At 32.2% G+C, this 27,507-nt stretch overlaps 1 protein-coding gene across 4 annotated transcripts in view; it reads left to right on the top strand.

The window, feature by feature from the left end:
• Nol4 (nucleolar protein 4) overlaps nucleotides 1-27,507 on the top strand; it is a 306,970-nt gene that overhangs the window by 98,473 nt on the left and 180,990 nt on the right. For all 4 annotated transcript variants that reach the window (XM_077792305.1, XM_026400031.2, XM_026400032.2 and 1 more), the window contains one exon: nucleotides 571-703. In XM_077792305.1, the coding sequence (XP_077648431.1) occupies nucleotides 571-703 (133 nt within the window). The remainder of the gene's footprint in view (nucleotides 1-570; nucleotides 704-27,507) is intronic.

The raw sequence follows: 27,507 nt of genomic DNA on the forward strand, positions 1-27,507 counted from the left end.
TGCAGTTTATATTCACTTCTAAGCAAAGATTGATGATATATCAAGATTGCCTTACTATATGTCAAATGCAGATTTTGACTCTAGACGTGTATTTGTCTATTATTAGACTCAATCCTGTTTGCCAGTGAAAATTTTTATGAAAACTTTCCTACTTCATTTTAAGATTTGTGTTTATAATATTTTATCAAGTCATTTTGTTTTTAATAAAAGCTTATATTTCTCTTTATGTCATATTTTATGGTTGACATTTTTAGGAGGTATTTGCTGAAAAAAATCATTCTTTAACTCCTCAGGCAATTTTCCAAACTACATTCTCCCTAAACATTATTTTGTCTTTAAAATATGCATGTGCATACATATATTGTTTGAATATTCACCAAATATTCAAATTGCTTGAAAAAAGAAATCAGTTCATTGTTATTTCAATCATCTATTAGCATGAATGTATTTTACTGAGTTCTGTAAAAGCTTATTACTGGATAACCTCTAACTGACCATGTAGATAAAATGGTCATTGTTTGAATGTAGTATATTTTATGACACTTGATGTTATTTTAAAACCATTTTCAGGATGAAAGTTCAATAGAAAGTGATGAATTTGACATGAGTGACTCAACACGGATGTCAGCTGTGAATTCTGATCTTAGCTCCAATCTTGAGGAAAGAATGCAAAGTCCCCAGACTCTTCATGGCCAGCAAGATGGTAAGCCTTTCAAATTGAAAAAACAAATAAAACAACAAAAACCAACAGTGAGTCAGAATCTATTAAAACGATAATCCCCTCATAACTCTTGCGTCCATTTTTTAAAAAATTGGTTTCCATGGGGACGTTTTTCTCTATACTCAGGTTATGTCATCCACTCTATTATTTTTAGATTTAAGTACTTGTTCAAACCTAAAGTGTTAGACTGATTTATAAAAATATATCAGTTCTAAAATCTAAGCATACCATTGTCTTGCTCCCTGAATTTAAAATGTCTTTTGTTGTTGCAATTTGGGTTTCTATAATATTTTCCAGCTTTGGATTCTTAGAACACCATTTTCTGACTGAATTAAAAGTTTAAAATGATTAAAAGCTTCATTTGGGTTTTTCACTTACCTAAAAGACCAGTTGCAATTAAAAACACTGAATGTTAAAGTACAATTTTATCAGAATCATTTTTCTCAGTAAGAAGATATTTTGCTATCATTTGAGCTAACTTAATGCAAAGGAAAGGAAAGAAAATATTGTGAACTCCTATTTCTGAGTCTGTTGAAGATGCTTAAACCATCCTGCTATTCTTACTATGAAGAAAACTGAATAATGTAGCAAAGTTGAGATGATATTTAATGCTTTAGGCCTGAAAGTTTTAAGATCTCTGACAACTATTATTGTAGATTTTTTTCTTTGGAAGTATTAGCTTATATATGGAAGTAAATGTACATTATTTGGGTAATCATGGATGAAAAAACCAAAGGTGATAAATAGAATGAAATTGACCAATTTTGTTCAAAATTAGTTTATTATTTCTATAATTAGCAAGTTTATATGAACTTTTTGACTGCTTAGTTTTGTGCCTACAGTTAGGGGGATGAACCTTTACTTGTTTTCTTTGAAATTTTATTTAAAAATGCAAAAGATAGCTGTATTTCTGGCTGCTTTTTAAATTCTGTCTATGTTGGCAAAGCTTAATATTTCTCCAGATTTAAGGATACAAAAAAGGAGGACTTTCATTTTTCTCATTTTAAATGATACTAAACAATATTGATGTCTTGTTGGTGTGAGATATGAGAAAAGAAGAACATTGATTATCAGTGACTTTAAAATCATGGGTTGTTTTGCTGAACAGTATAATAGCTATTGCAGAATGAAGTTCTTCTGGTTTAGATAAAAATTATCTCTTTTTTTTCTTAAAAACATGAGTACACATTCCTTGGAATTTTTATTCCCCCAACACTGGGGGCTGAACTCAGGGACACTTTACCACTGAGTTACACCCCAAGTCCTTTTTATTTTATTTTATTTTTTTATTTTGAGACAGGGTCTTGCTAAATTGCTTAAGGCCTTGCTGAATTGCTGAGGCTGGCCTCAAACTGTGAGTCCCTGGGATTACTGCCACACTCAGCAGGGTGAAAAAAATATCCCTGATTCAGGAGAAAGAAACAAAATTGCAAGCGAAAACTCAATGAAAAGTGGGAAAAACATCTAATATGTAAGGAAAAGGTCAGGCCTAGACTGGAGAATAAAAAAGTAGATATGTTTGTTTCTTGGAGTTTTCTTTAATGATGATTAAATCATAGAATAACTAAAATATTAATATATATCACTCTATTCAAATATTTTTATGTGTTTCACTTATTTATATTCTCATCATTTTTTGTCTATTATTTTCAGAATTTACATATATGTCTCCCACCACCAAAACTCATTGTTTTCTTGATTGGAATTGCCAGTCATGGACCTTCGGCTTATGCACAACTGGTGTGATCAATTTTTGTATTGATTTTAATAAGATGCAGTGGAATAACTTCAGAATTACCCTTAGGGGAAAGCACCTTGTCATGATACACTGATGTATGCTTTCAGATAAGAACATATCTGGTTGTTTCTTCTCCAGTCTAGGCCTGATCTTTTCCTTACATATTGGATGTTTTTCCTCCTTTTCATTGAGTTTTCACTTGCAATTGTTTCTTTCTCCTGAATCAGGGATTTTTTTTCATCCTGCTAGTTTATTAAAATATGTGCACAAACATGACTTCCTAAAAAACCTTCAAGGATACTGTCTTTGTCTGTGCTGCTGAAACAAAACACCTGACACTGGGCAATTCTTAAAGAAGAGAAATTTATTTCTCCCAGTACTAGAAACTGAAAGTCCAAGACACTGGCAGGTTGAGTCTGGAGAGAGCTCAGTCTTCACCTGCAGTGTGGCAGCTTGCTCTTGACTCCTCCAGAGCTTGAGGTATCTGTGTCCTCACAGGGTGGAAAATGGGGTGGGGCAAGAGGGGTAGGCAAGAAAGGTACATTCCTTCTAACAAGTCTTTTTTGTAAGAGTACCTAATCCCACTCCCACTCATAAACATGGAACACTCATGACCCAATCAACTTCCAAAGGCCACACCTCTTAAAACGGTTGAATTGGGGACAGTTTCAACATGAACTTGAAAACTAAAAATCATTAAAACCATGGCCCACCCCATTGTGCTGCTTCATTTATTGCCTCTGTCACCTATAGCACCCCCACAATATACTTTACAGGGAAACTCACTGTCTTTCATCTCACCTCCTCATCTCTACTCTTTTGGGCTCATCTCAGTAGTGTTCATCTCAGGTAGATGTTCATCCTTGCCAACCCTCTTCATGGTTCTCAAGAGGACCATCGGCAGACTTTGTGTTGCTAATTCATGGGTTGACCCTTGGTTCTCATCTCCCCTAGCACTGATATTTAAGGGAAAATCTCCCCTTTGATTCCTCATGGGCTTGCTTTCTCAGTCATCTCCTTGAGCTGCTTTTCTATATCTTAGTCTGTGGATGCCAGAGTGCACTCCTTAACTCTCTCCCTACCTTCTCTGCCTAGGCGGTCAAGTCTAATCTTGTCACTTTCAATAATATCCACTGAATCAAAAATTCAGTTCCCTAAATCCCTACATCTTCTCAGCACTCAAGACTGTGTCTATCAACCTATTTCCTAATTGCCAGAATTTTTCAGAGGATTTACTACTATATGAAACCGTTTATTTCTGACTGATGAGTTGTTTCTCTTCGAGACTGCAAATCTGTTAATTAATGGGTCTTCTCATGCTTTTCCTTTCATCTGCTCCATTTCAGATAGTTCTTAAATGCTCTGTTATTTAAATGATTCAAATATAACTTTCAACCTTAATCATGATTTGTAACTGTTTTGCATATTTTTTCTTTTCTTTCTTTCCTATAACAATGGCACTCCCTTAAGTAACTCATATTGCCAAACTACTGTGTAATCCTTATTTTCCCTGTATACATACACACACACTGAGTCACATATGTACATACTCAGATGATTTTTGTCATCATTGTTTTATGAGAGTAACTCAATTTTCTTGCTTTGTTCTCCCTATGTTTTCTCTAAGAGTTAAGAGATATATCTCTCTTAACTCTTAGAGAAAGGAAAAAAATAAAAATAGAAAAGACACAGACTTTGCCCTCATGTAGCACATAATCTAAAGGAATAAAAATCGTTAATCTAACCAGTTTGAGAAAGTTTCTTCTTCTGGAAAATTATGAATTTATAGTAATGAAGCTTTCAGTATATTTTTCAGATTAGTGGGGAGTTTGGATGCTAGGCCTCAGTTGGCAAGAGTGTATTGCTTTGTTGAGGACAGTGTGCATTAATTTTTTGGGGGGGCAATCAAAAGACATAGACTTATGGTGACCAAATTTTTAATAAACATGGCAAAATTGGCCTCAAGCTAGAGTATAGTGTGGGTCCAGGTTTCTCAACCTTGGCACAATGGACTCATGACTCTTTGTCTGGGGTGGGGGAATTTTTCTGTTCATTATAGGATGTTTACCAGAATCATAGCCTATATCAAGGCATGATAGAAGCTCCTTCCCCCCCAGCTGTGGCAACTACAGTACCTTCAGATACTGTGAATGTCCCCTGGTGGGTCAGATTGAAGAACAACTGGCAAGGCAGGAAAAGGCAGTTAGTAAGAAGTCAGAAGATGGAAATGGAAGAGAAACAATGAAGAGAAGTTTAAAAGTAAACATTGGAGAAAAGTCTAGTAATGCCCAATAGACTTTTGCAAAGATAGATAAGTCCCATGACTGAATTGTCCAATGAATGGGTGTCACTATCCAAGTTGTGACTAATGAGTCCTTAAAATATGGTTAGCAAGACTCAGGAACTATTTAAAGTTACATCGTTTACATTAATATTAATGTGATTTTAAGTACCCACCCGTGACGGTAGCTACTCTATCAGACAGGGTAGATCTTGAGTGTTATTTTATTTTCACTGGTAGTTAAATGTCTTTCTCTGCAACCATAACACATATATTTAAGTCCAAATTTGGGGGTAAATTAAAGGAGAAACTCCATTTTAATAATTGGCTGAAACTGCAGTTTGAACAATACAAAATTTTAAGGGTTAAATTAAAATGTTCTATTTTCTTTAAAATTAAGTGATTTTATTTTAAAAAATATATTGAAGCAGGATATCGTGAGTTTTAAAAATTCTCCCTAATAATTATAACATAAGCAGGTTAGTGATGTCTTTATACTGGGTACTATATAAAGTGGAAAGTTAAATTTTTTTTTAGTTTTTGTTTCACTGTAGTTATTAAGCATATGCATTCTATTCATGAAATGCCAAAGGAGAGATATATATGATATATATGCTATGTGTTTACAGAAAAAAAAATCAAGAAAATGCCTTGCCCCAAGTTGGATAATAGATAAATTTAAAAAAAAGATATAAAGGATGAAAGATTGGTATTGAGAATAATAGTTCAATATTTAGCTCCTTTTACTTATTTGAAGTTCATATGGCTTTCCCAACTCAATAAGAAATAATGATAAGGAAAAAAAAGACACAGAAACTCCAATATATGCACAGAAAGTATTTTACTCTCATCTTTGATTTAGAGGAATATATGTGAAACTATTTTAAAATTTTAATAGGATTTTAAAATAATGTCTGTAGGTTAGAATCATTCAAAGGTGCTATCTACATTTGATTTACTCTTAAACCATAACATCCTGGAAGGTGTTGTGGGGTCTGAGGAGCTTATTCTGAGGGCAGCATTGCTACACATTGTCTGTGGTTCTCAGAATTCCAAAAAACTCTCCAGACCTGAAATCCAGAGCAACCTGTATTCATGTATTTACCAGTTTTAAGTGCCTATGATCTGTCTTGTCTTTAAATGGATTAGGGATAAAAAAAAAATATTGCCACTTAAGCTACCCTTTGAGTCTCAGATCCCAGAAATTAGGGAGAGTATAGCGAAAAAGGTATTCACCTAATTGTTCAGTTATTATGAATGTCTATCATCTTAAAACAGATAATTTATTGATTATTTATTGTCTAATGGTTGTTTTAATTTTTTATGAGAACTTTATGGATATACATAGTAGTTGGGTTCATCCCAACATACTCATACATGCAAAGAAATCAATTTCAGTTCATGATCACTCCTTTTCCCACCCCCTTTTCCCTTTCATCATCTAGATGCCTCCCCTTTTTCTTCCTCTAGTCTACTAGACGTCTTTCGCTCATCTATTAATTTATATTTGATTGGTTTCTTATGTAATCTTCTTATTCTCACCCACTTTCCTTTATTTTACTCTAGCTTCAGCATATGAGAGAAAACATTTTATCTTTGAGTTTCTGAATTTGACTAATTTCCCCTATCATGATATTCCCTATTTCCTTCCATTTATAGCAAATGCCATGATTTTGTTCTTTTCAGTGGCTGAGTAGATCTCCTGTGTGTGTGTGTGCCACAATTTTTAAATCTATTCATCTATTGACAGACATCTGGGTTATTTCTACAATTTAGCTATTGTAGATTCTGCTGCTGTAAACATTGATGTGGCTGTTCTTTGTAGTATGCCAATATTTAGATATTTTTGGGAAAATAAACCAGTGGTAGGATAGCATGGTTATATAGTGGCTTTATCCCTACTTTTTTTTTGATGAATCTCTATACTGCTTTCCAGAGTGGTTGCATTAGAACTGCAATCCCACCAGTAATGTGCAAGTGTATCTTTAACCCTACAACCTCACCAGCATTTATTGTTGTTTGTATTCTTGATCACTATCATTTTGATTGGAATGAGATGAAATCTTTCTATTAGTTTTGATTTGCATTGCCCTGATTGTAGAGGTGTTGAACATTGTTTCATATATTTATTAGCCTTTTGTGTTTCTTCTACTGAGAAATTTCTGTTTAGTTCTTTTGCCCGTTTATTGGTTGGGTTATTTGTTTTTTTGATGTTAATTTTTTTGAGTTCTTTGTATATTCTCAATATTAATCCCATATCAGAGGATTAGCCATGATTTTTTTCTCATTCTGTAGGTTCTCTCTTCTTGCTCCTAATTTTTTCCTTAGTTGTGCAGAAACTGTCAAAAAGTGTCACCCCAATTATTGAGTGTTGGTTTTATTTCTTGTACTTTGGGAGTCTTGTGAAGGAAGCTGGTTCCAGAAGCACCTGTCTGATGGAATATAGACCCTCTGTCTTCTTCTAGAAATTGTAATCTGGTCTCTAATTCTTAAGTCTTTGACCCATTAGATTTGAGTTTTGTGCAGGTTGAAAGGGAGGGGTCTAATTTCATTTTCCTACAGAGTTATTCACTTTTTCCAGCACCATTTGTTAAAAGGCTACCTTTTCCCCCAAGATATATTTCCAGCACCTTTGTCAAATAGTAGATGGCTGTAGGTTTGTGGTTTGTCTCTATGTCTTTCATTCCATTGGTCTAGTTTGGAGTTAATACTATGCTGGTTTTGCTACTTACAGCTCTGTAATATAATTTGAGATTATTTTCAAAGGCGTACTTGACCAAAAGTAAAGTATCAGTTTAGAAACAGACATAAAGTTTCATTTTGAAATAAGCATTTGACTTCATCTGACAGAAGGACAATTTTCCAAGAACCAATTTAATTGCTTTTCTGAGTTAACAGTATGAAATAAATTCCTGGTATTTTTTGTAAGGGAATATATGTGATTTATTAAACTCACAAAGATCATTAGTATAGAAAAGGATTTCTGTATGTTTTAGTTACAATAAATTATATCTTTTTCTATAAAATTGATAATAGGAATACAAAGGGAAGTTGAGGCATACTTCTAAATTCTCAGCATTTCAACTTAATCAACTTTTAAAATAATGGATTGGAGTAGAAAATGTGTGCATTTCCTTTTAGAACTATTTCCTAATGATTTACTTTTGACATCATATAATGTGTTGCTCTTGAGAAAGCAAACAATGCTGTTTGATGGTGATATGTCAATTCAATCAACAAAGTAATATAGAGATTATTTTAACATAGGTTTTTTTTTTTTTCCCATTTGGTACAGGCAAAGTGGATATGGTAATATATAGAAACAACCAAAGAGGGAGGAGGACTTGTGAACAGAATTCCTTAAGAGCTGGTTCTTCAATATTAGCTTCAACTTCTATATATGATGAACTTTTAAAATACATAATCTAGGCAAATTTTCTTTCAAGGATGTATTCGATAATTCTGTTTGCATTTGTAAATGCATAGTTCATTTTCCAGAATTTGAAAATCTTTCCTTTTCCTCATAATATTTGCATTATAGAAATGTTTTTGTATGCTTCAGTTGGCCAGATTATTTTGATAAATGGAAAAAATTGAATTGAAATTGAGTGGCTAACCTGCATACAAATATTAAACTATAGCATGTACATATATCTTTTTTAATATTAGCAATTATGGATAATTATAAGGTAGAGTGAGGATCTTTAGTTTATATATCACTGCTAAGAATAGGTAAATTTTTAACCAGAAATAGCAAAAATTAAATAGAGTTTAATAAAATTTAAATAAGTTATTATTCTAAATAACACTGTTTATAAATATTCTAGGTTAATTAAGAAATAGACCAATATTCTGCATTCTAATTATTTGAATTGCTAACTTTCTAATAAAATCACTAAAAAGCTATAAAAACATGGCTTCTAATGTCAATAGGTCAGAAGTTAATTTCCAAAATTTGAATAGTTTCTTACTTTGAAGATTCCTGGGAAAAATCAAATCTCACTGATATCTTTTTCACCCTTCAAGGTCTAATTAGATTGGAGTAAATGACTAGAACAAATATCCCCTTTTAGAATCCAGCTAGATTTCTGCTTGCAGGGATGTGCAAATATTATGTACAGTAGTAATCTAGTGTACTTCCTTCATATAATAAGAATAATGATGAAGATAACAATAATAATATATATTAAATAAATAGAGGTAGTATTAAGAAATCTATTTAAATATTAAATATTTTCCATGTTCCATTTGTCTATTTTACATATTTTCTTTGGGCCCTTTGGCTTTCAAAGTGGGAATCTTTTCCCTTTACTACAACATAAATACATATATATGTGTGTGTGTGTATATATATATATATATATAGTCTGATATAAATATAAATACATATATACATATGTATGTATAAAGTCTGATTTTTATTTTTTAAAGAGTATCTGGCAAAAGTGTCAGATTTAGAAACAGACATAAAGTTTAATTTCAAAATAAGCATTTGACCTCATTTGATAGAGGTGCAATTTTCTAAGAACAAATTTAATTGTTTTTCTGAGTTAACAGCATAAAATAAACTACTGGGATTTCCATATTTCATTGGTTCAACTTAATTGTTAAAACTCTAAAATAACTCAGATTAGAAAATGAAGGATACAAAAGCAAAACATGTTTTAAATCAAGATGTATTTCTGTTTCAACAATGATGCGCATACACGTATACCATGTATATTGTAACTTGTACACCCGTAAAATGGTCATAGTCCTGTGGAAGTATTGAGGGGAATATATTAAAAATAGAATTACATAATTGTGAGATAAATAAGTGGGTAAAGAAACCTAGTAATGGGAGCTTCACCAATTTTTGTATTCTAATTTAGAATATATGCTCAGCTGAAAGCATACTTGCCCTACATCGGGAATTTATTTTAAAAAACTACAAATTCATACGATCAACCTCAGATGAGATGGTTTATGACTATCATGCAGGATAAAAGTGTTGGAGTCAATGTTCTAACTATTATTTTGAAGATACTCCTCATGATTCTATCCAGCTGATCTGGAGTGTCAAATGGTAATAGTCTAAAGTGCAAATCAAGTTGGTGCCCTGCCTGCTCAAATGCTAACTTTAACCAGTACCTTCTGGTGTTTGTATGGGTTTCATTTAGCTCTGTTTCTTAGTTAATGATAATTGTGATGTATAGTATTCTTTAAGAATTTTTGAAAACACTCCTCTAATGATCTAAGAAATTTTCATTTTGTTTTCAATCATTTATATGAATACCATACACACAGGATGTAATTTAAGGACACACACACAGTATGCAATAATTTTTACTGCTTAGTGTCTATGTGAATAAAATTTTAGTAAAAATAAGTTTTTGATTTAAATTGCATCTAATTTGGCTGAATAGAATAGTTTCATGTAATTATTAAAGTAAATAAACCAGCAGTAAAAATAACTACTATTTGCCATTTAATTTTGTTTGAAAATCTTATAAAACATGTTTTAATAAAAATGATGTAAAACAGAATTCTTAATAGAAAATTAAATTTAGTGGTTAATTTTTTATGATGGTGAGTTTTAATTAGAAAAGCTGTTAAAATGTTTTTCAGGCTGAACACCAAATCCCCTAGTGAGATTTTGTTGTCTCATATAAGACATTTTCATTATTCTGCATATTTGTTTACCTTTAATTGCTTAGAAGATTTTTCATGGAGCAGAAGAAAATGTTAAAATAATTTTTTAAAATAAATGTAATAAAATATTTCATATCAAAACTGCATATTTTCTTTACAGAGTTACTATTTTTAATTTTTAACTTGCATATACTTATGGACTTACCTGGAAAATGACACAAGGCCACTGTTTTTTCTTTAATTCAAGCTATTCTAATGCTGTCTTAAAAATAATTCATGTCATGAATTTATTTTATTAGTTATTGTGAGTCAAAGTAGTTAAACTGATGAAGCTTTTAGAAATCTCTCTTTATGACAATTACTTTATGAAGAATTATATCTTAATTTTCAGAAATAGAAATTCCCTTTATAAGTAATATAAAATGTAAGTAACATGCAGTTCCAATGTTATATGAACTGGAAGAAATTTCTATTGTTAAATCTTTTTGTAATATTATTGTGTATGTACTTGGATGTGTATATGTATGTATTTAATCATTTAAATTGTTTTCAAGCAATAATTCTCGTTTCGAGAATCAGAAGAAGAAAGATCAATTTGATTTACATCTAAAGCACAAGTATGGAAAAAAGATAGTTAGTTATGCATTTTATTTTAAGTGGTTTTTCAGGGAATATTATTTTCTTATTTGGGGTCAGATTATTTGAAAGTCTGTTCTACTTTTCTCAAGATTCTGTGTTTTGGTATGTTATTTACATTACATAAGTGATTTTTCATATAAATGAGTGGTTGGTTAGCAACTTTAGTTATTTATTTCTGTTTTAATCTTGCCACAGCCCACAGACCAGTCCCATTTTAGCTAAGTCCTGATCTCCTGGAAAATGGGGGAAATTGGCTTTGTTTCAGACAGGCTTTGGAGAAATTACTCAGATTAGAGTAGAATGTCAGATTAATGAATTGTACTGTTCTTGTTTTGAGATATTGCTTTCTTGGTTTGTCATGATTTTTCACAACCATGTTTTCTGGTCCATGAATGCATGCTTCCAACATTCAATGTTTCAGCACATCAAGGAGACGAAAAAATTCTGTTGAACTAAGTAGCAGAGGCAAGACATTTTAGTCCTAGAATATTAAGTTATATCTCTATTAATGTATATATAAGGTGAATCCACATGACTCTGGAGAGATGTTAAGAAATATAGAACTTTTGTGTATCTATTCAAATATATTTGAACCTGTGGATTCATGTGTCCAAGCATACTGTACAATCACAATCACCTGTATTTTCCCACTGCCTTTTTTTCCTAATATTTTCGTTTGTCATTACTGTTACCCAGCTATCCTTCATAAACTCTCACTACAAACTCAACAACATGCTGTGCTTCTTTATAACTTGCCTCTGCTAGTTTGGGTCAGCTTACTATTACATTTTTAGAAGACAGTATTAGTCTTTAGGCAATTCAATGATTCAATAATTTTTGTATTGAACAAGCTTTGAAACTGTTGTTGCATGACAGCTGAGCAAACTGATAAATCAACTATAACACAGGGCCAAATTGACCATAAAAATCTCATTATTAGGTTTACAGGGATGATAGTTACATTGTGCTTTGATAAAAGGAAAGAACAGCTGGAAGGTATTGAAGAAAGGGGTTGAAAAGGATGTTTTGTTGTATTTATTATAAATTTGTAGTATAATTATTTTTTTATCAGTTTCACTTCTGCAGTTGACTGGGGTGACTTGGAGGCAGGAAACAGGATCTATCTTATGCATCTTTGCATAATCCATTTGGAGCCAAGCCCAATGTTTGACATACACTAGGATATTAATTTTTTTTTGAATTGAAGTAATGTTTTGAAATTTTTTTTGAATTTTTTCCCCTTCTACTTACTTCTGCAATAAAAGTTCACTCAACTCTTGGATTCAGTCTTTCTTGCCAAACATGAGATATGCAGTTGGGCTTTTCTTACCTACACAGTTTCCCTTGTCAACCTTCCAAATCTTCTCAGGAGCAATGAAACAATAAACTAGTCCTAAAATCTTAAAGGCAGTTCATTAAAAAGGCAGCATGAACACACTCCTAACTGTGAATCAAGAGACCAGTTTCTTATCATAGCTCTGTTGGAAACTAGTTCTGCAGCCTGATTTAAGAATTATTAATGTAGTTGGTCACCATTTCTATGTTTGTAAATGAAAAGCTTAGACAATCTCTATCTCAACTTTGTTCTAGCTCCTAAATACTCTGTTCATCCTTCTAGGATTTCTCTCTCTCTCTCTCTCTCTCTCTCTCTCTCTCTCTCTCTCTCTCTCTCTATATATATATATATATATATATATATATATATATATAATTTTCCCATATGGTTGTCTTTTGTCTCATTTTCTCTATGTCTCTAAACTTTTAGTGCTTTCTTAGACTAGAAAACAGTATTAAAGAATGATAGAGACACCTTCATCCTTCTCCCAGCTGGCTCTCCATCTTTGAAGAGCCACATTCACTTCAAGATACGCATAGGAGGAGTGTTTAGAAAACCAGAGTGATGTAGGAGCAGACTTCCCACTCTTCTAGTTTCTCCCTTGTCTTGAGTTTTTCTCTGATTTCTTTTTCCATGGCCAATCTGCCATGTCTTTGGAAGGAAACTATAGTCAACATGAAAGCTCATGGAGATTGCCAAAATGTTGTTAGACTAACATGTCCTTCTTTTCCCTCTTCTTTATGAAGAACCCTTATCCCTTCCTCTATATTGGATGTACATATGTATTATTTACACGTAGGTATGTGTGTGTGGAGACAGAAGAACACACACATTAGCTGTTTCAACAATAATGATTTTTTTTCCTTCAAGAGCTTTCCATAAAATTTATCCCGAGATCCTGAAGTACTGAAGAGTTTCTTAGGAATTTCTTTAACAGCTTATTGTATTTTTAGAAATTTTAAATGTTTAAAGTTTTGAGGTTTTATTTTATTATTGTTGGTGTTAAATTTCAGCCATCAGCCTGTCAGTGTGGAGATTTATTCCACTAACATCATTGTTACTGTGGTATAACAATATTTTGGAGAACAGATTCCAGCATCACACAGAATAAAAATTGGAACCCATCACTGCTGAGGTCTGCCTTTATTCAGATCGTTGATGAAACAGTCAAGAGGAACCAGATTAGCATTATAGGTACAGTGGAGATTGTCTTCTTAAGGTATAGATCAGTGTCCTGAATTGGTCTCTTTGAGGGAATGCTTATACTCTAAACACATGTCAACAACATCAGCAATTTGTTTATCAGCAATGCCATGTTCAACATTCAGGATTGAAAGAAAAATAACTCTTACCTGATTTATCAAAATAAAACCAAATTATTCTTTGAAGATATTTCTGACAGAAAATAATGACAGACAATGATGAAAATTAAAATTTCTTATTGAATGCCAGGAATTGTTAGAAGTTTTCAAAAGAGTCCCATAAAGTAGGCACTGTTACTATTTTCTTGGTATAGATGAAGAAATTAAGGTGAATTAATTCTCCTGCTGTTAGCACAATAGCTAAGTGGCAGAAACAGGATTGGTACACAGTTCTTTTGATTTTGGAGCCTGTAGCTTTAAACATTCATTTATAAATTGCCACTTGCCCACCTCTGTGACTATTGCATTTATTATATTTTGTAACCTGTGCTTGTTTGCTTGTTTTATGACATCCTGGCTCAGTAATTCCATCTTATTCCTATTATCTGACCAGAGAATTAATGTTCTGGATCATATTTTCATTTAACCTGTGCTTTCTAAGCTATCTGTAGTGGTTTCTTATAGGTGGTTTTCCATACTTGCCTATTTCCTGTATGTTTACTCTGTTTCTTTGTTTCTTAAAAATATGTTATTTCTAGCTATTAAAATCTATTGATTCTGTAAAGCTTTCCAACATTGGAGTAGCAGGTTTAAATTCTGTTTATTTCAATAATATCCCTTGACAATAATTTTCCTGTGTTTAAAATTCATATTTCCTTTTATCTGTTAAACATGTAATTGACTTTTGACAATTTCTTTCATTCCACCCTATTCTTTCCTTGCATGGAAAGGACAATAAGAAACGGTGACTCGCCTTCTCTGTGCATTCATTACTTTGAATCTTCTCATTTCATTTTACTGTGCTTTATTCTAAATAATGATTCTAAGCTCTGGTAGAAGGGAATGAAAAACACTTTTTATTCATGACCATCCACTCATGCCAATAATGATTTACCTTATCTTATAAGCTTTTTATTTTATAACATTTCAGCTTTGCTTTGTGTGAAATAACAATAAAATATATACTTTTTTGATGAAGAGTGCCATTTTTCCTACATAAAGCTTCCAAATTAAGAGGCTATTTGAAACATCATTCACACAATTCACGTGTCTTAAAATAATGCATTTTATGTAACAATATTGGTCATTTTATTCTAATAAACATTTTTAAACAATGTTATAGTGTGCCCAAAGTGGAAAATATCCAGGTTATAGTTAAGTAGACTTATATGATAATGGGATATTCAGTCCTACCTAAATGTAAGCAAGCTTTTTATATAAAACAAAATGCCATATTCAAAAAAAGACTTTTTATATTATAAATTGAAATCTCTGGCATTTATAAAAAGAACAAAACTAGACCAGTAAAGTTTACTAAGTGCTTGTGAGATATTGTGGCTTTGAGAACTTATATTAAATGAATTGAGGGGCAATAATAGATCAGCAGTTACCCCTTAAACTTATTTTTTGTCCACTGATTGTAAATACTTTATGGCCTTAACTTGTTTTTTAGGGCTTGTCAGCTAGCCAGTCTGTAAATAGGCCAGCTTCTGCATTTGTAGCTATAGATAAAGGAACATTTCCTACTTTCTCAAAAGAAAGCTAAAAGTGTTATTCTGAGTATGAGAATTTTATAGACTAGATATTTTGACTTTTTTCTTATCTTATTGAGGTGATATCATAATAACTATAATGCAGTTTAATAAAATAATCTCTTGTGTAACATATTATTTCCATTTAAAACTAAACTTTGTGCCTTTTCCATTAAACCACACTAAACAAGTGTTTATTAAAATTTCTGTGCAAAGAAGATCCCAAACTACTGTTAAAGATAATGTTGGATGAGAATTTTGTTATATGATGAACAAAGCAGTGGAGCAGGGTTTTCAAAACCCAAGATTAGATCCCAGTTCTATGATGTAACCTGTGTGTCCTGGTGCATGTCATTTCACATAGCTTAGCCAAAGAGCTTCACATTTTCAGTTAGGATCAATATTTGTCATGCTACCAGGGAATCTATGACAGGAACCAATAAAACAATATGGTTACTAGCAATAAATATTATTGACCAAAAAAGATGATTGGCAGAGCTTCACACAAGATAATCACTGGAATGAACATAATTACAAATTGTGACATTCTAAAGGAAAAGGAGACTCATGTGAGTGACACCTGTTTAACCTGGGGATGGAAGAGGTGGAAATGCTTCAGAAGAAGTGACAAGATCCAGAGAATAAACAGTCCACAGATGACAAAAGGCACCAAGATTATGACAGTCAGAAGTAATAACATGTGCCCAAATCTCATGCCTTGTAAACCACTAAGTTATAATTGGGCAATATTTTGATATTAAATTGTATGTGCTGAGCTTTTAATTCATTTTACTCTTCAAGCAGATTCCAGGGCTTTCCAAGTGAACTGCCCTCAGGCTAAGCCTGGCATAGAAATAAGAAAGAATCAATTGCTAGGTTTTGAGTGCTTAAGTACCTATTTTTAAATTAAAGCATAGACATATATCTTTAAACCATGGTTTTCACTGGCAAGAGCCAGACATCAAATAGAATTCTAAAAACTTAGCTTTAAATAGGAGTGAAAGCCTAGAAGTCTGAATGAATAAATTATGCAAAGGACAAAAATGCATAATTACATAAGAACTCTTTTTGTTCCTCTTTCAAAAGAAGTTAAGAGTTCAATCACTGTAGCAAAGATCAGTTTAGAAAGTTGAGATGCAAAGTTCACTGGAAACAGCCTAGTGGCCAAGGCTAGGATGGCAGGGTCATGGGAATACACTTGTACAAGATCAGTACAAGTGTGTGTCTCCTTACCCAATGTGTGGTCAGGAAAACTGAAGGCCACCTGGGGTGTCCTCTGTCCAGTACGCCAACCGAAGAGTTCAGGATCGATATTATGAGGTACTTAGGAACTTAGTAGGCCAAAGGGAGATCTTACAGATACATGTGCCAGCATGGGGTGGGGTAGCAGAAATAAGCAGCTCATGGGGGTGAACTGGCAGAATTTCTGTGGTTGGGATGAATCAGTCACCTGGAAACTCTGATTCAAAGTCATAGTCATCACCAGCAGCTTTAGCCAGGACAGACAGCTGATGAGAAAGTTATTCTTCCTTGGAAGACACAACAGAAAAGGCTGGCCTCCTTTTCCTCCCTATCCATCCTTCCCAGGCTTCACACAATAGGTAATTCCGTCTCCTAGGAAAGAGGGGAACTGGTAGTGGTGGTGGTTAGAATTCCTGACAGAGGCTGAGTCTTGGCTGGAAATGACAGAACTACCTTCATTTGGTAAGTTTCCATTCCTGACTAGAAGTGGGCATATAAGTTTACTTCAACTAAAAAGAAAAATGCCCTCTTTTTTTTTTTTTGTATCCTTGAGTTAGTCTCCATGTGCATTTATACCATCTTACCTGGAATGCATGTGTTAGTAGTAACCATCATCAGGTTTGGAGAAGAGGTCAGAAATGACAATTTCTCAGGGTTCACAGCTTCCTTAAATTTAGCACCTGGTTCATTGACCTTCCTCTCTAAAAATATAACTGGTAGGAAATAAAATATTATGTTTGATATATACCTAGGTCCTTTTATAAGTGTTCACTAGCATTTTTAAAATTCTCTCAATCAAAATAGATGCTTTTGAACTGTTTGCTCTGTGTTTTTGCTCCCATATGAATAATTGTGTTATAAAGTAATATATCAACAGAGATATATTCTGAGGCTGTATCATTAGGTGATTTCATCCTTGTGTGAACACCATAGAATGGACTTATATAAATTAAGATAGCTAAGATGTCACTACGCAACGTAATCTTATGGGACCACTGCCATTTATATGGTCCATTATTGACTAAAAAGTTGTTAGGCAGCCCATGACTGAATATACATAGACAAACTGTCTTGAGCATATTTTATTAAATATTTAATTGTATTCTACCCATCTTCTTAAACAATAATTTGATAATATGTAACAAATGAACACATTGTTGCTTGGGGGAAATAATTGATATGCTGAAGCAATGCCATTGAAGATGTGTGTCACTGACCCCAGGAGAGTCATTCTAAGGCCCACAAAATCTAGTGTGGGCTCCCCCCTGGAATGCTGCTGCTTGAAGATATCCTTGATTTTTTTTTAAACAGTTGTCTTTGTTAACAAAGGGCAAAACCATCCTGAATACAAACAACTTAAATTTGGAAGAGAATTAACTCTGCCCTATGCATTTTGCTTTTCATTATAATCCAATTTATGTGCAGTAATGTGAATTTCTGTGACCTGGCTAATCTCAATAGGGTTATGACTGCCATCCTCCAAAAATCAATGTTCATTTTATTCGAATGTAAAGATAAATTCAGGTATTGTCTCCCTTGCCAGTGAAATTATGCATTTATTGCTCACTCATTTAAATGTTGATTAAAATATCTTGGCATTAAGAAAATGACTATGTATTCCAATTAGTCTGAAATACTAGGAAAATATACATGAATAATCTGTGATGAGATATCTGTAGATTTAAAAGCTATGAAGGCATTTTTAAGAGTAAAAATAATGAAATAATTTTATTTGATGGTTTGTGGTCCGCTTAGGAAGTTAGATTTATTTTTATGCTTTGTTGTTTCCAATATGTAAGTCAATATCTGTTACTATTTGTACTATTTCCATGGGATATAATATCCTGGAGCAGGTGAACACTTTTTGTTTTATCCTGAAGCAGACAGGGAGGGAAAATAGCAAAATCATCAATTACTCAAATAGCCACTAGAGGTCTACTGATATCAAATTTCTACCAACATCCTTCTTTTCTATAAATATTTAAATTAACTATTTCATATAAAATGAAAGTAAATTTTCTTCTGTGTGTGGCATCTATCTTTCATTCTGTGGACTCTAATTCCACCTAAAATTAAGTATATTTAATATTTTTTATTCATTTTTGTTTGCTTTCTTTTAAAATGTGTTTCAATACTCTATTCATTTTAAGGAAATTTAACTATTAAGAAGTTGGTGCACATTGGGTACCATATTTAAATACATTTAAAATAAGTACCTATGTTTGCATCCATATGTAAAAGTATGTATACATTTATATATATGTGTGTGATATATAAAATGTATGCATTTTATATTCTGTGTATATATAACATAAAAAAAGAAATAAGTCTGTTTTGCTCATTGTTCAGTAGACTATGTGAATTCCATTTGATTCTAAAGAAGTTGCTGCCTAGCCTTATACATTTTCATGCCAATTTGCTAGTGCACCTTCAGGGACCGTTAAGGTGTTCATGCAAATTAAATATAAGCAGAATTCATTATTGGAGGGCTTATGTTATAGTTATGTTGCTAAAACATAGGTGTCTTCTATTTTGTTATAAATAATGAATGTTACTAGCTACCATTTTATAGAGCTCTAGAGTATTAAATGTTGCTGTACTAGTTGATATAACTTACTATGTAACATTCTGTTATATAAAGAAGGTATCATCTAACATCTTTGTAAAGAATTAAGAAGCCCATCTTTAATCTCTGGTGTATATGACGAGTTCAGTAAATGTTCAGGTGACTGCCTTGACTTACTGTAGTGTGGCTTGGTTGACTTTTTTATTAGTTCTTTTTATTTATATATACTATTAGGGTTCATTTTGAAATTATCAAAGAAGCATAGAATATAATTTGTTCTAATTGAGTCCCCAGTACCTCCCCTTTCCCTTCCCTACTCCCTTTCCTTACATCTTTCCCCTAGAGTTCTTTCTTCTATTTATTTATAGGTGTTTTTTTTAACATATCACCTTTTGGATATACATAAAGGTGAGATTCACTGTGATATATTCATATATATATATCATAGGAAAGTTTGGTCAAATTCATTCCACTGTTTTTCCTCTTTCCAATCCCTCCCCCTCCCATCCTCCTCAATCTCTTTCCCCTACTCCACCAATTTCTCTTCTGTTTTCATTAAGCCCCATCTTCCTTCCTTCCTTCCTTCCTTCCTTCCTTCCTTCCTTCCTTCCTTCCTTTCTCTCTCTCTCTCTCTCTCTCTCTCTCTCTCTCTCTCTCTCTCTCTCTCATTTTTTCCACATTTTCCCATCATTTTCTTTGGTCTAGCTTCTCCATATCAGGGAAAACATTGACCTTTGACATTTAGTCTGAATCATTTCATTTAGCATGATGGTCTCCAGTTTCATCCATTTACTGGCAAATGCTGCAATTACATTCTTCTTTACAGCTTACTGATACTCCATGTGTATATATAACTCATTTTCTTTATCTATTCATCTAATGGATAGGCATCTAGGTTGAATCCATAGCTTGGCTGTAAAGATTTTGTTGTTACAAACATTGATGCAGCTATAACATGGTAGGATGCTAATTTTAGTTCTTTTGGCTATATACCAAGGAGAGAATTAGCTGGGTCATATGGTGATTCCATTCCTAGTTTTTGAGGAATGTCCATACTGCTTTCCAGAAAGGTTACACTAATTTGCAGTCCCACCAACAATGTATGAGTGAAACCTTAGCCAAACATCCTTGCCAACATTTATTATCTCAGGTGACATATGAAGAACTAGAATTACCTGTAGTCTAAGAGTCATCTGTATCTATAGGACTTTGAATAATCCCAGAGTTGCAAAGCTTAGTAGTAGAAATGTCACTTTCATCATTTTCTTATTCTAATCCATATCACACTTATCCTTAAAGTAAAAAGTGAAATTAGAGTTGTGGTAAAATCTTGTTGGAAGAATGTAAGGGGTCATTATGTATTATCTTCCCCAAAGTTCTAGGTCTTCTCTTCCTATTAGCAAAATAAATAAATAAATAAATAAATAAATAAATTGGGAAGCACCTGAAATATGAAGAAAACAATGTGACTTTAAGGAAACATTGTGTCTCCATTCTTTGGAGTATTTAGGGAATTATCCCAGAACTTTTTTATCTTCTGAATTCACTCTATCCAGGGGTCAAAGGCAAGTCTATGAATGCAGAAAAGGGTTAACCTTTGTTTTTTTTCCAGTTAGCCAGCACTAATTTTTGTCACATGTTGCTGGATGGCCAAATTTTATACTATCCATGATGATCTTTTTATTTTTATTTATTTTTTTTAGTTGTAGTTGGACACAGGACCTTTATTTATTTATTTATTTATTTATTTGTTTAATGTGATGCTGAGGATCAAACCCAGGGCCTCGAGCATGCTAGGTGAGCACTCTACCTCTTACCCACAACCCCAGCCCCCAGGATGGCCTTTTAAGTAAGCATATTAGGCTTCTGCCAATGTGAGAGATTTGGAAGATCCCAGAAATGGCTTCTTGACTGCTGTGATTGGGAGTGAAGTGGTGCACATTCTCCAAAAGTTGCTGAGTGGAGGTCCATTCCAGGTCATGTTCTGGGTTGCCAAGCCAGGTACAGTGGTGGGAAGATACAGAGGAAGAAGAATCTTTTTATAATTCTCGCCAGAGGACTCACCTTGCGCAAGCAACCATACTTTCTGTAGTTTGATCACAGGCATCCCACATGCTCATGGTTGCCCCTGTTAAAGTGTTAATCTCATTTCCCTATCCTGTTATGTAAATATTTACCATGGAAATTTTGAGATCTGAAAGTTCTTATATTTTCTCCATTGCCAAAGGGAAAAGAAATCATATTCCTCCTTCACAGAAAGCCCTTGGAATTATGAATGAACACCCAACTTGAAATCAACTGGCAAGGCACTGCAAGAACTTGAAATTTGTTTTTTGCTTTCATGGAACATATATGCTAAAGTATATATTTTGTTTGTTTATATATACACACAAGACTGATATATGAAAAACTTTCAAACATGTGTATACTCCCCCTCCTGTTTCATCAGTTACCCATTTGAAAACTTTTTAATTTGAGAGAACAATGAAAAAACATGCTTTGACTTTTCATAATTTTACCTAAATTTGTTCCATCAAGTACCATGACTCAAGGCAAGACCTACAAAAAAAAAAATAGTTCCTTCTCATTTTTTTGTTCAACATGATCAACATTGTATAATGAAGGGAATATGTTTTTTTTCTGGAAGTATTTCATGAATTTCAGAAATGTGATTGAAAATCAACTGTTAATTCGTTGACTTTAAAAATAACCTATTCCTCAATTATTAAGAACTTAGCATAGATCACACTTGTCTACTATCCACCCCAACAATAAACAAGGCTGGTAAGATACTTGTAATCTTGGAATTTGTAGTCTAAATTATATAAAGCTAAATTACATGAAACAAACAAAAATATTAAGCCCTATGCCAGAGGAAGTATAGACAGTTCAAACTGCTTTTCTAATAAACAGTATTTTTTCCCTAAGAAAGGAAATCATTTTTTTATTAAAATTCTTTAATATCCAGAAGAGAAAACTCTATATGTGTTTATTGAACTGTGGTCTACTTTTAATTTTTGGTACCTGGGAAAAAAAAAACAATCTTGCCTGGGCTGCGAAGCTTGTACCTCCCTGCCGTTATAAATATACTTTAATTATTTTTGTGCTTGCATTTGTTTCATGATTCATGAAATATTACTTATAAAGTTAGATAAGCCATAAAAGAATGGCTACTGTAAAAACTGATAACTCAAATTTTATCGACTGAGGTTAGTAAAACAGTACAAAAACTTGATGTAGGGATAGATTATTTTCTAGGCTATAAAGTACCACATGGATTTCTGATGGGTACTATGAACTGCTTGTTCTTTTCTTGCCACAACAATTAAAAATAAAATGTTTTTTGTTCTGAAAACTATATACAAACTTTTACATTTTTCCATTGTGTTTTATTGATTTATATTCTGTAAGAAGAAATGATTAAACATAAAGTTTATTTCCCCCAAAGTAAAAACACATAAAACTGAACAAATGATATAAGACTATTAAACTCATAAGTTTAAGAATGGAAACTAATAAAAGAGCCATGATTTCCCCATGAGACTGCAAAAAAAAAAATTTAAAGATAACAGTATAGTTATAGTTATGGTAAAACAGACATCCCATGTCACACTTATGAAAATGTGAATTGTTATGCTCTTTCTAGGAAGCCATTTGCCTGTACGTTTCAAGAAACTGGAAAATATTTATATGTCTGAAATATAGTTCTACTTCCAGGACTTATTCTTAGAATCATATCCTAAAACAATCATCATAATCATATATATATAATATATATATAATAAATATATATAAAACAACAGAGATATTCACAGAAGTGTTTTCATAACAATAAGCATATCTAAATCACCATAATAATGAGTTTGTAAAATGAAATATGAATACTTGTTTTTTTTTTCTTTTACATTGATGTATCTTAAGTTCTTTGAAGTATGCCTGGAACGTATTAGATGCTCATAAATATTTATTTAATGAATGAAAATCCATTTGGATAGAATATTGTGTTACCATTAAAAAACACTTGTTTTTTTATAATGGTGATGTGGGAAAATACTAATGGTATAATTTTCATTGACAATTAAAATGGCAAAATTATATATGCAAGCCATGTTTTCAACATAAACATGCTGTTTTTATTTGTATTTATTACATAATACTAAACAATATAATAAGCATTAGTTCTAAGACATGTGATATACATTTTCATTTTCTTTATATTACTTGTAATATATATAAACCTATTATTGCTAATTTAATTTTTAATGAAGTTAATGCATTTGAGTAGTTTTAAATATCAAATAACATAGTATGTGCAAAAATATGTCAATTCCTTGCCTATGCTTTTCTCTTTTTGCTTCACAATGACAATTACTTTCAAACATTTCTGCTATTTCCTCTTATTTTCTTATAGATTTCTAAATAATTTCTTGCTATTTCTTGATATTTTTCCCCTTTAGACATAATATGTTGGCTTTCTGTAGCATTCATACATCCTTCTCAATCCTTCCAAGTTAATTTTATCACATTTTTTGTTTGTTTTTGGTTAAACATGTTAAACAATATTTAATTTTACACACATTATCATGTAAACTGAGGCTTTAGATGACTACACCCCATTTCATATAAAACTTTTTCTATGGATACATTCTTTCTTAGTGGAAATAAATTCCTAATTTTTCTTTTGACTCTATGTCTGTGTTCTTACTTTGTAGCTTCATTATTTAACACAAAAAGGACTCTTTAGTCTTATTATTTTTGTTTGTTACAGTTGAATTATTAAAGATTTTTGAGAATAGGACAGACAGCAGAATACATCAGACACTAGAAAGGCAATATGTCAATCAATGGAAGGGTAACTGATGTGATACAGCAATCTGTATACGGGGTAAAAGCGGGAGTTCATAATCCACTTGAATCAAACCGTGTAATATGATGTATTAAGAACTATGTAATGTTATGAACGACCAATAAAAAATAAATAAATAAATAAATATTTCAACATGAAAAAAAAAAGATTTTTCTACTTCATCTAATGTATTGTCTTAAATATTCAGAATATCACCTTATTATCTTTTGAATTTCTGTCTGTATTGATGTCACCGTTCTTTTCTGATATTAGTAATTCATATTTTGCTTCATATTACTTTAATAATCAATTATGAGAGGAGGTCATCAATTTTGTTAATATTTTTTAAAACAACATCTAGTTTGGTTTTTTCCTTTGCATTTTGTGTTTGCTATTTAATTCATTTTCATTCTTATTTTTTTTAAAGAATTTGCTTCATTCTGTTTAGTTTGCTTTTGTTTTGCCTAATTTCATTTAAAATCATTCATTGTTAATATGAGCATTTAAAACACTGTATTTCTACTGAAGCACTTTACCTTAATTTACACATTTTGATGCATTATGCTTCCATATGAATTTAGACTAAAATATTTTAAATTTTCCTTGTGGTTTCTTATTTGACTTACAGAGTATTTTAAAATGGGTGTTCAATTCACAGATATCTTTGTTTATATTTTTAAATGGGCTTGTGTATGTTTTCAGTACTTTTAAATTTACTGAGATTGGTTCACAGTCATGACTTTATGAATGTTCATGTGCACCTAAAACTTAGAAGTTATTTCATATGCTATTCTGTATATATCAGTTACAACAATTTAGTTGATAATGTCATTCAAATATATAACTTTTCAAGTTTTCATGTTTCCAGAGTGTGGTACAGCCCATGAAGGGAGGGTCATTCTGCCTATGCTAAGTGATAAGCAATCTGGGGTTGGTTTTAGAGTGATTCCTCCTGCTTAATTCCTTTCTCAAAGATGTAATTGAATTTTTCTAGTATTAGAACTTTTGATGAAGTTCTTTTTTTGGTCTTAGATATTTGTACAGTGGAACATAAATCCAAGTACTTTGAAACACCTACCTTATGATTTAGCATAGATAAACACTTTCCCAAATACATCTTTAAGGATTCACAGACTTCTCACTTGCCCTTTCAGAATTTTTCTGATTTAAAAGTAAACTGGCATTCTGTTACTTTGCCCTCCTTTTTTAATGTGATTTTTAAGGTTTGGGTTTTTTTTTACTATTTACATACAAAAGAAGCAGATGAATGTTTAAAAAAATCCTAATTTTTGAGAATTATGTAAATTAAGAAAGTCACAACTTTTTTTTATATTTACTTCTCTCCAAGGAAGCCTGATGATTATCCTGGCCAGCCTTTCTTTTGTACACAAATGTGTACCAAATTATCATATATTTTATTAAAAGTGGGATCATACTATACCTATTGTGTAACTTGCAATTTTCAAAGAACAGTATATATTTTTAGAATTTATTTAACTACAAAGCTTTAAGGTGTTGGATATATATATATATATATATATATATATATATATATATATATATATAAACTTTTTGTTTTTTATCCACTTATTGTTGCTAAGAAAAAGTGTTAAAATTTCCAGCTGTGTGATCATATATTTGTCTTCTTCTCCCTGTGATTCTATTAATTTTTACTACATGTACACTGAAGTTCTGTATAAAATACATACACATTTAAATATGTATCTTGCTGATAATTTAGCCTTTCTGTGTTTATGAAATATCCCTCTACATCGCTGGTACTACATTTTGTCTTAAAATCTACTGTGCCTGGTGCTCGTATAGTCACAACAGTTTTCTTATGTTTAGGGTTTGAATGGTGTACCTTTTCTTGTCATTTTATTTTTAACCTGTTTTTTTTTTAATATTTAAAATAGAGCATCTCTAAGGCATCCTATAGTTTTGTGTAGCCTCCCTCTACCCATGATATATAGATATAGATATAGATATAGATATAGATATAGATATAGATATAGATTTTTTTTTCAGTCTGACAATCTCTGTGTTTTAATTGGAGTATTTTTACTCTATTTTTTTTTAGTAGTTGTCTGGGAATCTCAATATGTATCTATTTTATTTTAGCACACTTTGCATTCATACCTCACTACTTTATTTTTAATGTAAGAGTTTTAAAGTTATATATTTCCAATCTCTTGCTATTTGTTTCCCATATTTTGCCTCTTCCTAATTTATAAATTCCATGTTTATATTACTACTTTTTTCTTTAATAAGTAGCCTTTAATAGAGAGTAGGAAATACAAAGGAATAGCCTTTTATATTTCCTACATTTTTACCAGTTCTTTGAGTTCTCCTAAGCTGACTTTCCATCTGGAATCATTTAACATTTCTACTGAAGAATTTATCGTTTCTTACAGGGAAGATTCTACCAGTGACAAATTCTCTCAGATGTGGTTTCTGGGCTATGTCTTTATTTATATTCCTTTTTCAAGGACTTTTTTTTCATTGATTAAAGAATTGTACATTGTAAACATTTTTCTCAGTGCTTTAAATATTGTGTTTCTTTGTACTCTGTGCTGTTCATCCTTATTGCAGTTCTCCTGTATATAATGTAGACGACCCTCCACCAAACAAATGAAAATAAGCAAAGGCTATTTATGCAGAGCTTGCTATATAAAGAAGTCAGCCACCACCATTTGCATTTGGCAGAGACTGAAAGGCAGTCAGAAGAGTGAGAAGACTTTTAGTGATAAAAAGGATAAGCTTCCAGGTGTGCCCTGATTGGAGACTGTTGGCATGGGGAGCTGCAGGTGGGCTGACTAGACTACCAGGTGTGCAGAGAGCTTTGGGGGATGGATTCTAAGTCAGAAGGGGTCAGTTGACATGGGGGTCAATTATTTTGGGGGTTTTTGTTTGGCTTCAGAGAATAGTTGCTAGAGATAGTGTTCTGATCTTTTACAAATCGAACTTACAGAAATAGACTGTATTCCTGGACTGGTTACAGTGAATAACTGGTTGATTTTTAGGGCTGGTTGCTGCGGATTGTGGATTGAAGTTCTATTGTTGAACTTGGTCTGGCATTGTCCAATTGTACATTCAGCCTCTCAGTTATATGTATGTTGTCACTGTCTTCTTTTAAGATGTTATTTTAGCTTCAGTTTTCAGCAGTCTGCCTGTGATACACTAGCTACATTTTTAAAATTCAGCTGAGACCTTGTTGAACTTTTTAGTTCTATGGATTGAGTTTTTTTCATCAATTTTATCATGTTTTGGACACTTTTTTCCAAAATACCTTTGTTCCCATTTTCTCTCTTTTTCTCGTATTAAGGTTCCAGTTGTATAACTGCATGTGTATTATTGACAATTATACCACAAATTGTTGATCATTTATTTTCTTTTTGGTTATATGTTTTTATAATCTTTTTTTATCTAGTGGTTTACTTTAGATAATTTCAAATCCACTTTTCCTTTCTTTGCCTATGTCCAATCTTCTTCTTAAGTCATCCAATGGATTTTAATCTCAGACATGCTATTCTCCAATTCCACAATTTCTAATTGGCACATTTTTGGAGTTTCCAATTTTGTCCTGATATACTCCCATCACTTAATCTAATATA

Source organism: Urocitellus parryii, chromosome 13 (assembly GCF_045843805.1).
Source record: "Urocitellus parryii isolate mUroPar1 chromosome 13, mUroPar1.hap1, whole genome shotgun sequence".
Taxonomy (NCBI): Eukaryota; Metazoa; Chordata; class Mammalia; order Rodentia; family Sciuridae; genus Urocitellus; species Urocitellus parryii.